This window comes from Elaeis guineensis, chromosome 10 (genome assembly GCF_000442705.2).
Source record: "Elaeis guineensis isolate ETL-2024a chromosome 10, EG11, whole genome shotgun sequence".
Lineage (NCBI taxonomy): Eukaryota > Viridiplantae > Streptophyta > Magnoliopsida > Arecales > Arecaceae > Elaeis > Elaeis guineensis.
The window spans coordinates 30,168,582-30,183,015 of NC_026002.2; the positions used below are offsets into that span (position 1 = coordinate 30,168,582).

Consider the following 14,434-nt stretch of genomic DNA (forward strand, 5'->3'; position numbering starts at 1 on the left):
TGGGAATGATATATTCCAAAACCGGCAGTCCGGACCCCACTCCTTGCATGCAAAATTTCCAGTCAAATCAACAGAGGAGAAATGAGAATGCTTATCCCACCTCCTCCACACATTCAAATCTGGAGCCTTCTCCAACGGTCACCACATCCACTTTAACTCCAAAACACAACCACACCAAGCTCTATCCCATGGCTTCACCTCACCTCCTTCCCAAATCCCTCTCTTCCTTCCTCCCCTCTCGCCCTCCAATCCCACCAACCCACCTCTCCAACCCCCTTTTCACCCCACCCCACAAAGCTCCCCATCCCAATAGGCCCACCTTCTCCACCTTCGCCAAGAAGAAGAACCCGTGGCTCGATCCCTTCGACGACGGCGAGGACCCGGGCGCAGAATACACCTCCCTCTTCGCCGATGGCAAGCAGGAAGAGGACCCGAGGCCGCCCGACGATCCCGGAAACCCATATGGCTTCCTCAAGTTCCCTTCTGGGTTCAACGTGGAGCTCGCCTCTCTGGCCTCCAAGGTGCGGGGGGATGTCCGGAGGTGCTGCTGTATCATCTCAGGAGGGGTTTATGAGAACCTCCTCTTCTTCCCTGCCATCCAACTGATCAAGGATCGGTACCCGGGCGTTCTGATCGATGTCGTCGCATCGCCGAGGGGGAAGCAGACCTACGAGTTGAACAAGAATGTGAGATATGCCAATGCTTATGATCCTGATGATGACTTCCCCGAGCCAGCCGAGTATGCTGACATGGTCGGAGCGCTCAAGGTCAATAGTTCTTATTTTTATTTCAGTTTTTTTTAGCTTCATCATATTATGGAACCATATTATGTTCTTTGTGGAGGCTAGATTACTTTGCCTTAATCTGTAGTTCTCAATATTCTTTCTGGCAATGATCCTGAATCGGCCTATATTATATTCCTTATATGGAGTTTGTACACTAGTATATATAAACCTGAGAGATGTATCCAATGTGATTGGAGCAGAAATACAAATTCCTCTCTCCCTCTATCTTTCATTTTCCGCTTCTTCTCCAAATATTTTCACATCTTTCACTCTTCATGTTGATAGAATAGGTATTATGATTTGATCTTATCGACAAAGCTTGCGGGGCTCGGTCATGCAGCATTTTTGTTCTTGACATCAGCTCGAGACAAAGTAAGCTATGTCTACCCAAATGTGAATGCAGCTGGTGCAGGATTGCTTTTAACAGAGACATTCACCTCACCAGGGATGAACCTCTCAGAGGGTGGATATAACATGTGAGATCATCATTAGCTATACCTTATTCATTGAAGACTCCTGTTTGATTCCATAGTTTAACATGTTTACTAATGTTGAACAATTCAGCTGAAGCTCTCCATTATTATACAGCTCTAGGTAGACAATTTCATGGCACCATCTTGCATGACTTGTAAAAGAAATCAGATGGAGAAAATTAGATTTCATATTCTTATTTTGCTGCATATTGATGATAATAATATTACAGGTATCATCTGATGGAGGAATGGTTGGGGAGACCAGCTCGTAACGTCCCAAGGCATCCTGTGCCTCAGCTGAGAATTTCGATTTCAAAGAAGCTCAAGGCTCATGTAGAACAAAGATGTAAAAAGGCTGGTGTAGAGAAAGGAAAATATATAGTTATCCATGGAATAGAGACTGATTCTGTGGCTTCAATGCAATCAAGGGGGGACAAAGATAGTTTGCTACCTATCCAACTCTGGTCTGAAATAGTGAAGGACATAAGGTATGCATAGCTAAGCACAGTAGCAGAATGACCAAGATCTTTGAAATTGAGAGAACTAAGAGATCTAAGAATGAGACCTTATATTATCACACAAGCACATACCTTTCCAGAAAGTCTGTCCTTTTATAATTTGGATCATGTTGTCATGTTTTCACCATCATAGTAAAATCAAAATTTTAGTGGATAAAAATCTATGTTCAAACTCAAGAGGCAGATATATGTACATTAGGTTCTTAATTTGTAGGAACTAATAAGGCTAGATTATAAAAAAAGTGAACCTAAAAAATAATTATATTTGTTATACGAATAATCATTAAGTAATTAATGCAGCTATAAAAATTAAACCAAATTACAGGCCCTGGTTCTAATGAATTTATGGAAATAAAAGTTGTTGCTATGCATGATATAACTTGCTTATGGAAACAGGGGTGTCAAGCCTCTCTTTGTAATCCCACATGAAAAGGTGAGGGATGATGTAGAGGAAACAGTGGGAGAAGATTCGAGCATTTTATTCACCACCACACCAGGCCAGGTCTTTTCTTCTTTCACTCTAGTCTCCATGGCTGAGTTCTGTGCTTGATAGATTAATCCTATGGGAACCTGCATTTCATTTCTTCTATTTGAATCCATGCATCAGCTGGCAGCTGTCATCAATGACTCGGTCGGAGTGGTAGCCACAAACACAGCAGCAATCCAACTTGCAAATGCTCGTGATAAACCAAGGTTCAATTTCTGATACTGCCAGAGATTGTGTTAAATATGCGTTGTTGTTTATTGCTTACTTTGTATGCTCAAATAGCAGACCTAGGATATTTACTTTGATGAAGTTTGATTTTCCTGGCATAAGATGTTATTTTTGTCCTGTTTGCAGCATTGCATTATTTTCTTCTGAAGAGAAAGGGCAACTTTTTGTTCCTAATGCAGAAGAAAACAGATGTGAAATCATATCATCAAAAACAGGAAAGCTCGTTGACATTGATGTTGAGGCTGTAAAGAATGCAGTGCAAACTCTTGAAAGATCTCCGGTTTTTGCTTAGAGAAGGATGGTTCTACTGCACTCTATTTTTGGTTAACTTGTAGATAGTATATCAGTACAGCAATCTGAAATATAAATTGTTATTAAAATAGATGATGTTAAAAGTCAAGGCTTCATGCTCTATCTTACAGCATCTTTATGCCAAATCTTCTTTTGTGATGTTGGAAAATTTGTATCACATCGTTCCCGACTAGCTCAATATTCCTAGTGCTCCAATGATTTCACCAAGTACCAGAAGTAAAACAGAGGCAAGGATTACACAAGATAATTCAATAGATATGTCTCATGGCAGCATCTAAAGGGTTAGGTTTGAATAAATACTTCTTAAGACTAAAAATTGACAAATAAACTTCCATGGTCCCAGTAAGAACTAGAATAAAATTAGTCAATATACCAATATGATTTCTGTTTGTCCTGTGGACATATAACAGAATGTTTCAACTCACTTGCTATTTGTTCTAGATCATTGTATGACCTACCATTTGTCCTGATAGATAATCAACAAAGTAGACTACATGGATACTAGTGTTGTCTTACTTACGCTGTTCTTGCATCCGTCCATATTGCATATCAGCTAGGCAGCTGGCCAAACACAAAAGCCACGACTTAGAAGCACCGATAGGATTGAATATTAGAGCATAGCTTAACTTGCAACTACACTGGATTGAGTATGACAATAACCTCTGAGAAAACTTAAATATTCAAGAGGTCATACCATGTTCAATATATAAGCCATAAACCATACAGGCTAGTCATTCAAACCGTTCATCAAGCAAGCCTATTTTATGATTCGAACTCTGGAACATAGATGTGGATAAGGGTTTACATAGATTATACATGATGTTTCTACTATGATAACGATAGCAACTTTACGACGTTAATATTATTAATGAACTACACTATACAAGATATGAAAACATAGCACAATAAGTGCGAGAAATGGAAGGTTATCAAAATGAAACAAGTAAATTTAAGTTTCCCTGCAACAGAGAACAAAATTGAAATCGCATTAAAATGCTGCAAGACCTACGAGAAAAAATCATTATGCAGCACAAACAGACAAAGATACCCACAAAGAAAACCCAATGGAATATAAAACGAAAATCTGGACCCTAATCACCGACTAGGAATACGCAAATCGCTTTCAATAACCGCAAAGAAGTAATAGCAATAAATGGCAAAAAAACATAACGAAAATTGCAAAATGGTACAACATATCAAACGAAAGTTCCCTTGTCCATGATAACTCAACGACCCGGCAACTCGGACTCACGCAAGCGAATGACCGCCTCTGGGGCGGGTTGGGTGCGTACACCGGCGCAGCTTCTAATAATTGTGTATGATCCCACTGTACAAACATTCTACGTGTATCACAAAGATATCCAAACTTTATTAGCTCTTACATTGCTTCACAAATTACCATACATTATAATAATATAAAAGAGTTATAATTGTTTTATTGCAAAAATTGTGATGAATCTAATATTTTAAATATGAGATAGAAACCAATTATCTTTCACTAAATAATATATTAAAAATAGAAACTGACGTGCAATATTATAAAAGAACTTATATATGTAATTCATATCTAAATATTAAACAAGGAGAATAAATTTAAAACTATTTTTTATATATTTAAAATTAGCAAACCTATATTTAAGAAAATATATATTAAAGAAATATTATATTATAATTTTATTAGTATAATGCTAATTAATGTAGGTTTTTACATCGCAATTATCAAGTTTATAGACAGAAGACACTAGATATAGAGAAAGCTATAAAGAAGTATAATTGCTGGACAATTTCTTGCATAATCCCTAGATAACCATCTTATAAGTTTCAATATATATAAATATTTTTGAATCCATTTATCTTATGCTTGCTTAATGCCAAACTGAATAGTTCTTAATAAAATACAGTATAATGGTTAGAAGTAATATACTTCTCTATGTAGCAAATATGAAATAATAGTTAATGAAGTATAATCACACACTCTCTAATTGACACTTAATAGCTGTATAATAGTTATCCATTTGAATGTACAATAATAAAAAAAAAACAATCTAATTATCATCGATGATTTACTTTTTAGTATCCAGCCATCTCCTACTATTTTCTCTAAAATCCTATAGTTTTGTTTCAGAGAACTTGAACCCTTTTATCAGGAATCTATCCCATTTAGGGAAATAACATTTTATTTTTGCAAGCAAGATAAAATGATAATTCAAAATAAAACAGCATAGAAATCTATCAAAATAATTTACACTTAAAAAAATAGTAAAAAAGAGAAGGGGAGATTATCATATAGTAATCTAGAAGTGCAGCATTAAAATGATTTTCCTTCTCCTCTTGATAAATTATACAATAACTTGAAAGTGTAATTATTGAGTATAAACATTTTAAATACTATTTATTATAAAATTTCAACATATATACATTCACACACAAGGTGCAGAGTAGGCCATGGTGGTTCTTTTCGTTATTCCACTAAGATGACTATTTGGTATACTTACTAATAGGCCAATAGTGTTGCGGCTTGAGTGATTTCTTTTGTTGCCAAGCATTATAGAGATTGGACTTGGCGTCCAGATGACATTTGCCCTTAGATCCTGAAAGATATTTTGTATTCCGACTCTTTGAACTGCTCTCGCACTAGAATGATGTGACCGTCTATTTGTATCCTAAAAAAAAAAAAAGAAGCTATGGTGGTTATTATATAATATAATATAGTAAATTAATATGAAATAATTTTAATGCCATCTACTAGAAATTTATCAAAATAAAAGTAAAATTTGAACTGTAAGTTTCCATCGACCGTATGAAGTGCTATCTTTTGGTCACTTGTGCAAGAATGTTCTTCATGCATGCTTTGGATCTACTCTCAGCTTCTAAATTACGGGTCTGAGAAGAAGCATTAATGGCAAATCCGGCACGGAGGTGGCTTTGAATCAGCTTGAAACTATAGAATTAGTAATTGCCTTTTCATTTGTTACCTTTCGTACTTACATGTTTAGTGTTAGAGATTATTTCAGGCTTTAACATATTTTTTGATAGCAGTAATTTCTCATCTTTTCCAATATTTGAAATTTAACATAGAATATTTTTATGGACAACTGATAGATGTTAAATGTCACTTTGCATCACTTTGGAAATATTATCCATGTCAAGGCTATTGCTCGGTCCTTGCTTAGTGAACTATAACATATCTTAGCATATGCTTGTTGAAATGGAATATCAGTCGCAAAGCTGGACTTTATTCGAGAGCCTTTAGGATTAGTTAGTCCTCTAATCCAATAAGATCAGGAAAAGTGAAAACCTGATGACTGGAAAATTGAAAGGAACTCACAAGCAAACTTGCTCAAAACTGATTATTTAATTGAAAGCCAGATTTTTAACATTGAAGACCGCATAGTTTAAATCCAAGGGTTTAGGGTTTAGGACAATTTCTTTAAAGCTCCATCTGCAGGAGAAAAAGGATTAGCTAGAGAGGATAAAAAAAGTTGCAAATTGCACGTCCAATACCAAAGGATGTTTTGCAAAAGCAACCATCTACATCCTGTTACAAGAAAGTCATTTTTACTGGTTTTGCAGCAAAGGCCAGAACCCAATTTCTCTCGCCTTCCACCGCCTACCTATCTATCAACATTCAACCATCCAGAGAGGAGGGAGAGAGAGAACCTACAAACAAGGGAAAAAAAAAAAAAAGGCAGTAACATATCCAAGGTAGGCAAGCAGAAGCTGGCAGGCACCACTCAAACTAAACATCACACAAATTCTATATCAAACTTCAAGATACGAAATGGTCATACACAGCATAACATATGTTTCAATCTAAACTTCAACAAAACAGCCATCACAACACTGAATACATGGTCATTCCACTAACTAAAGCCCCCAGAGGTTCAGCCAGAATTACAAAGTTGAAAACTGAAACAAAGGAACCAAATCTCCTAGGGATTTGGACAAAGAGTAGAATCGGTTGCATTCGTATATGAGAATCCTCATAAACTGAGAATACCAAGCAGCGGGGTAGAATAACAAGCCTATCCGATTGCTACCATCGAGACCAGAACTCAGCTTCATGTCTCTGAAGTTCACTGCACAGTCCGAATATATAGATTGGTTAGCTCCAACAAGTGCCCCCCTTCCCCCACCACAAAAAAAAAAAAAAAAATCATATAGACAAGGATGCAATAAAGAATATATGTATTATATATAAATAACAGAATAAGGACAATATGTGAAAATGTAAAATAACAAATCATCAAAACTTTATAGTCCCTGTTGGTTAGAAGTTCCCTAATATATATGTATATATATACATATATGCATATCTACACGCGCGCGCGCACCCACACATACATACATATATATACATATGCATATATATATACATACATACATATGTATGTATGTATGTATATGGTGCCCCTTTAAGAATTATAACGGCTGTCAATTTGGTTTTGTTCGTTAGTGAATGACATTATCCAGAAAATAGCATTCCTTCTCCATGCACCTCTTCATTTCCTGTCTAAATAACAGAATAGGAATTGCAGTTCCGATCTCCAACTTCCAATAACCATTCTGATTTTTTTGATTCCTACGAACCAAACATAGCGCAAGTACTATCATACACGCATCACTGTTGGAAAAATTCTGGGAGGGAATACAGAAATTGAGTTCCTAAATATCATGAAATGCAATTCCAGAACATTGAGATAGCATTCCTCATCAATTTATGCATAGGAAGCATTAAACCATGATTCTGAAATGGGTGTGCTGCTGCACATGGGGCATGCATGTGCGTGCGGTGCATGAATGTGAAGGACAATCTAAAGTGGGTGCATGCATACTTGATAGAAATCCAGATAAGGCATCACACAAGTATCAAGCAGGAAAAGACAATACGCATTAAAAAAACATTCAAAATATAGCCATCTGAAAACAGGTCAGGAAAGTAGGCGGCAAGGAGCATTGTTACCTGTTGTTGCTGATAGTTCCCGTAGCCTGGATAGGTTCCATAAGCATACATGTTAGGATCTTGTGGTGGTTGGGCATAACTGTACGCTTCATAGCCTTGCCCATAGCCATAATAGCTACCATTCCATTGGTTGGGGTCCGGTTGTGGCTGAAAACATCCACAAGACATGTTTTAAAACCTGTTAGACTCACTGGAACCAAAAGAAACAAATATGCTTGGAGGTGAGTAGCACTTAACCTGTTTGTTAGTAGGGCTTCGACCCCATGAAAGCCGTATATTTTGTCCCCCCAACTGGGTTCCCTGCAGCATTAGCAACGCCTCCTCCGCACAAGCCCTGAAAAGCATCATAGAATATATGAAAATGTAAAAAAAAAGGTAGTTCTGATATTTCTAGCATAAAGTTAGGTACAATTTGAATATTGCAAACCTGTTAGCGAATTGGACGAACCCGCAATGCTTGCCAACAGGTATCTTTACATGGACCAACTCACCATATGGGCTAAAAACCTGCCGCAAAACTTCTTCAGTAACATTTGAATCAAGCCCACCAACAAAAATCTGCACTCAGCATGGCACCTTATCAGAATACAGGGAATAAGTCACTGTTATCACATTAATAATTAAAAAGAAAGAAGCAAAAAGTACGCACAGTTGTATTATTTGGATCATTCTCGGACTGAGTTCCAGTAGCAGTCTGAAAAGAAGCTGCAGAAATGATATAAAAAAAAAAAATGCCTACTGTAAGACTTACAGAGAAAAGGTAAAGGTAGAATCTAATTTGCACCTGATGGGTTCAGTATACAGTCTCCTTCCAAAAGGTGTTACAAAATTTACCACACAGACAACAAAAATTGTTGCAGATACAGAATATAAGAGTTACATACTAGACATACTTCATTATAGAGAGGTCAGAAATATGGAAGAAGCATAAAAACTTCGAATATAAGAGCCACCACATGCTAATCTATTTTGATGATTCCATTAACACCAATGCAACCAAATGCAATACCATAGGCCACAAAATTTGAAGATAGCTGTAAATCACTTTGCAACCATGATAATTTACTCACAAGTTCAAGGAAAATGGCACTTCTCCATGAAACATCTTTTCTTCATCTCAAAATATCAATTTACAGCACAATAAGATTTTTTCTTCCACCTTCATTAGCCTCAAGAAGCAAATAAAGATAAACCAGTATGACAAAGAATGCAGGTAATGGAGGGAAATATTTTGCAGTATTACAATAATCTGAATAAGAAAGCTATGAGCAAATCAGGTGTAACCTGAAGTTAGGCTTCCAACACAAATGATGCTGAAAACATTCAATAATGCTATCATCCAGGACACATTCTAGCTAAGTTCCTCATCTTTGCATGGGTGCCCAACATGCTTAATTTATCAGCCATTGCATTGATAGTCATTCCATCTTAAGATGTACAAAGCTCTATATAGAGAGCTCAATAAAAGATGAGGTAGACGCATATAGATCATCAAAAATAACTGTCTAGTCCCATGGAACAAGACTTAGTACAGCTGACACAAATAACGAGACTGCTAGTGGAAAGATCATGAAAAACAAAGAATTTGTAAAGGAATGCATAAACATGACACTAATTAAAAAGGACTAAATATCACATATTAGTCACTCTGAAGACGACATAAAATCGATCATCAATCTTGAAAAGGAACTCCCATAAAACCAAAACCTAAAACATGAACCCAATCAACTATAAAAAAAAAAAACAAAGGAAACAGCTTCCTGCACAGACATGGAGTAAATCAAAGGAATTTTCTAAAAGATCCAGAGCAGCATCTCGAATGAATTAATTCAAAAATTAGAAGGAGATTGAAATTGGAATATATATACATATATATAACTTGGCCGGGAGCTCTTTAAACGTAAGAAACTGGGAAAAGAAGATCAAATGAGGAGCAGACAACTCTTTAATTCTAAGGAACTGACACAGAATTGAAAGTATAGAAGCACTAAAAATGTAACGAACTCAAAAGTTTAAGAAGAATGAGCAGCATAGGTTGCCACGAAATAGCTAACAACAAAATTATGACATAAACAATAACACTGACCTAACCGAGTCCACGCACTAAAGAAGATATGCATCTCAGCTGAATTCAGTTCCAGGCCCCTAAATGAAGAGAGCCTCTTGGCATCCTGCTTCGAGACAACATGAGTTTTTATAAGTTTTTTTAAGTTTTATTACTTACAACTGCATTAAATTAGCCCAATTCACAAAGGAAATGGGCTAGGAAGGAAATGACTTTGTACATGCCGCTTATCTTGAAGTGTATAACTGGGAAATAAAAACAAGCTAAGGTAGTAGATTCCGCTCTATGAAAATCTAAAAACTAAACATTCAAAGGATTACTACAAATGTAAATGCAGGATATATGAACATTGAATTGAATAATGCTTCAATGATTCACATCAGTAAGTGAACAAATTGTTACTAGTTCCTGCAAAACAGCCTCCAATCAATGACACAGGAAGAAATGTAATATAATAAATGTGATAGCCCGCCAGCCCAAACAAACCAAAAAAAAAAAAAAAATGATGAAGACTCCCACAAGGAGTCTTCTTCTCCCGACCGGCTCCTAATCGAAGTCGGAAACCTCACCGGAGAGGGGTCAAACTCCTCTCCTTTGGTTCTATTTAAAGGGGAGACCCTTCTCCCTTCTTCCTACCAAAGAATCCCGGGGCAAAACGGCGGCAATCGTCGGAAATTTCTTCACGGAGACCCGTCCTTGTGCCATCCAATTTCTCATCGGAAAAGCCTCGCCGGCGACGGAGGTAAGCCTCCTCCCCTTCCTCTCTCCTCCCCCTTCCTTCCCGTGCCGATGTGCACACTCGCCGGCGACCGGAGTCGCCGGATTTTGTTGCGGTAGAATCTTCTTTTTGCCGTTTTTCCGTTGCCGGTGGTCACCGTCGACCACCGGTTTGGCCGCCCCTTGCCGCCGGAACGTCCCTCTCCTGCCGATGGTCGTCCCACGCCGGCTGCGCCGCCGGCCGGCCACCCAACGAGGGGACCGTGAGGTCCCCTGTTTCAGCCCAAAATAAGTCCACGGGAAGAAGAAAAGAAAAAGAAGAAGAAGAAGAAGGAAAAGAAAAAGAAAAAGAAAAGAAGAAGAAGGAAAAGAAAAGAAAAAGAAAAGAAAAAGAAGAAAAAGAAAAAAAAAAAAAACAAAGAAAGAAGAAAAATAATATGATAATAATATAATAATTATAAATAGGATTTTCTCTCCTCTCTCTTCCGTGAAGAAAAAGAAAAAAAAAGAGAAAGAAAGAAAAGAAGAAAGAGAAAAATAAAATTAATTAATAAATAATGAGATAAATAATAAAATATGAGAAAGAGAGTTTCTCTCTCTTCCCTCTCTCTCTTCAGCTTGAATTAGTATTTTCTCTCTCTAGAATTGGACTTTCTCTCTCTACTTTCTCTCTCTAGAATCCTCTCTCTAGATTATTTCTCTCTCCTAAGATTTTTAATTTTGAGAAAAAAGATGATGAATTTAAATGATTCTCGTAATGAATTTTTGATCTGTGATCGTCGGACGATACACCGACATCCACTTTGATCAGATCAGGTATTTTTAGATTTTATTTCTCATGATTTTATTTAATTATCCACATGATAATTTTAGCATGATTTGATCTGATCGATCAGAATTTGTTAAATCATATTGTCTGAAGAATTCAACATGAGTTTTCTCTCTCTAAAATTTTCTCTCTCTAGAATTTTCTCTCTCTAAAATATTCTCTCTCTTGATTGATTCTCTCTCTAAAAAAGGTTAGTGAATGAAGAAATTTCTTTTAATAAGTCTGATCTGATTCTAATGAAGAATCCTGATCCATGATTGTCAGACAGCGTACTGGCACCCACCTTAATCAGACCATGAATCTTTAGATTTTATTATCCATGATTCCGATCTAGCCATGATTTGATTTGATCATGTTGGTTTCACCAATTGAGATATTGGACCAATCGTAATGTTGGATTGTGTCACCTGATCAATTTGAATTGTACCTCATAAATTTTCTCTCCTCTGATTTTCTCTCTCCACTTGATTTTATGAAATCGATGAAGAAACCTCGATCCTATCACTTCGAATCTGATTTGATCTGATAGTCAAACTTTGGATCATTTAGGTCCTAATTAGATTTTGATTAGATAAAATTAGATGATCGGATCCAATCTAAACCGTTGAAATATGGTATTCGTATTCTTTCTAATTATTGAAATTGACTCTGTATAGGATTGTGGATGTTTGATCATGGGATATCGCGATATGATCTACGAACAGAATTTTTGGAAGAAAATTTATAGAATTATGTGGATTTATTGGAATACGTTTGAGGTAAGTAGTATTTACTTTTACTGAATTTATCTGGTATATTATGAATTAAATAAATTTATGCATGCTTGTGATTGAAATTATTTATTGAAATAATTGTTGAAAATTATTTATGATTAAAGTTAATTGTAGAAAATTATTTATGATTGAAGTTATTTGTGGAGCAATTATTATGATGATATATGATCTCAAAGAATATTATAATTGATTTGACTCGAATATCAATTAATTTTATTATTCTTGAAAATAATATATGAATTGGAAGACAATATGAAATTGACAACCTGACTGTGTTGAGGACCCCACCAATGGGGGCATATACGTTGGCAATTGACTGTCCTGAGGATTTATGTCGCCAGTGAGACCAGCGATATGTCGCCAGATAGACCAGCGACAAAACCGCCAGTTAGACCAGCGGTTCCAAAGGACTTGGCTGCCAGATGATTCGCAGCCCACCGCAAGCAGATACGCGGTATTATGACCCTGCCACAGGGATAATGTGGTCATAGTCATGGTTGGTAAGAAGAATTTTACGAAATTGATGAATTTAAGAAGAAAAGTATAATTAGAAATTATGATGAATTGACTTTTATATATGATTGACAGTATGAATATGATTTCATGAAATTACATATTGATTTGTTATGCATAGTATTATTTGCCTGATTATTCAGTTAAAGGTATACACTGCTTACTGGGCTATTTAGCTCATGATAAGTTTTATGTTTTTCTTACAGATCTAGAAAATTAGCATGATGTGGGATTTCAGTTGGGAGAGCGATTAGAGATGGAGTTAACTCATTGATTTAGGATTTTTCTCAGAATTGATTCAAGACTTTTAGTTTTGTTTTAGTGTTGACTTTGTCAGACAGTTATTTTCTTTTGAACACTAAGTTTTAATTTGTTATTTGAATTAAGGTTTGATTATTGAATAAAAAAAAATTTATTTAACTGTTTGTGAAGATGTCATGATGAGATGCCTTGCATGCTTATGGGAAAAGTATTCTATAAGCATGCGGCGGTTGCCATGACCCTCGATTCAAATCTTGGGTCGGGGGCGTGACAAATGTTATAGACCAAAACGGAAAAAAAAAAAAAACAGAGGATAAAAAACCGAGAAGAAGACTCCCGGTAGGAGTCTTCTTCTCCGGCGAGTCCCGGGCAAATCAGGACTCCTAGGACCCCTCGGAGTCCTAGGGTTCTCTATAAGAAGACTCTCTCCCTCTTGAGACCCAACATCGACCTCCTTCCTCTCTCCTTCTCTCCGATTTCCTCGAATTAGAGCCGCGGACACCGTCCGATTTCTCGCCGTAATTTCTCGCCGGCGAGGTCTCCGGAGGCTGAGGTGAGTCTCCTTCTTCTTTCCCTCCTTCTTCTCCTTCCTCCCATGCTCCTGTGCACGGCTGCCGGCGACGAGTATCGCCGATCTTTCGGTCGGGAAAGACATCCTGTTTTGGGGCCTTTTTCTTTGGATTTTCCGGCACCGGCGATCGGAAGTGATCGCCGGCCATGTCTCCTCCGTGACCGGGGGAGTGGCCCCCGTCGGCCGCTGGCCTCCGCCGTGGCGGCCGTGGCCCGAATGGCCGGTCAAGGCCGGAGGACTATCGTCCTCTGTTCCGGCACGGGAAGAACCAAGAAAAAGAAGAAAAGAAGAAAAAGAAGAAAAAGAAAAAGAAGAAAAAAAAAGAAAAGAGAAAGAAGGAAAAAGAGAAAAAAAAGAAAAAAAAAAGAAGAGAAAAAAAGAAACGAAGAAAAAGAAAAGAAAAGAAAAGAAAAAAAAATAATATATATATATATATAAGTAAGTAAATAAATAAATAAATAAAAAAATTGAAATTGATGAGAGAGAGAGTTTCTCTCTCTTCTTTCAGTCTGAACCCTGACTTTCTCTCTCTGAAATTGGACTTTCTCTCTCTACTTTCTCTCTCTAGAATTTTCTCTCTCTAGCTTATTTCTCTCTCTCTTGATGGATTCTTCTCTCTCTAAAGTTATTCCTCTAGGATTAGCGTAGTGGGAGGTCTCATCTGATGATTTTGATCGAGTTTAGAGATGAGTCTGATTTTAAGCGAGATTTTAATTTTGGAATTTGTTAGATTTAATTTTGAATTAAATTAATGTAAAAATATAATTTTGGATAATAGGCGCGGAAGAATCTACTAGAAGTTAGTCGATCTATTCGTTCAGTGCTCCGTGAAAGGTAAGTAATGAATCATCTTCTCGAGATATTCTATATTTATTCTGAAAATAAATAATTATTCTCTGAAAATTATGCATGATTTATGAAATTATGTTTTGAAAGAAA

The 14,434-nt window shown here is 36.8% G+C and overlaps 2 protein-coding genes across 2 annotated transcripts; one reads left to right on the forward strand and one right to left on the reverse strand.

Annotated features, from left to right (window-relative positions):
* Positions 1-163: 163 nt before the first annotated feature.
* Positions 164-2,928, forward strand: LOC140851935 (photosynthetic NDH subunit of subcomplex B 1, chloroplastic-like). The gene is made up of 6 exons (XM_073244225.1): positions 164-767; positions 1,071-1,261; positions 1,489-1,746; positions 2,173-2,278; positions 2,384-2,469; positions 2,618-2,928. Exons 1-6 carry the CDS (start codon positions 189-191, stop codon positions 2,781-2,783), a joined length of 1,386 nt encoding a protein of 461 aa, XP_073100326.1. The 5' UTR covers positions 164-188; the 3' UTR covers positions 2,784-2,928.
* Positions 2,929-6,139: 3,211 nt separating this feature from the next.
* On the reverse strand, positions 6,140-10,853 carry LOC140851977 (RNA-binding protein L-like). The gene is made up of 7 exons (XM_073244487.1): positions 10,468-10,853; positions 9,853-9,937; positions 8,416-8,471; positions 8,194-8,324; positions 8,004-8,100; positions 7,767-7,913; positions 6,140-6,463 (listed from the first exon to the last, which is right to left on the reverse strand). Exons 1-7 carry the CDS (start codon positions 10,546-10,548, stop codon positions 6,425-6,427), a joined length of 636 nt encoding a protein of 211 aa, XP_073100588.1. The 5' UTR covers positions 10,549-10,853; the 3' UTR covers positions 6,140-6,424.
* Positions 10,854-14,434: the final 3,581 nt, after the last annotated feature.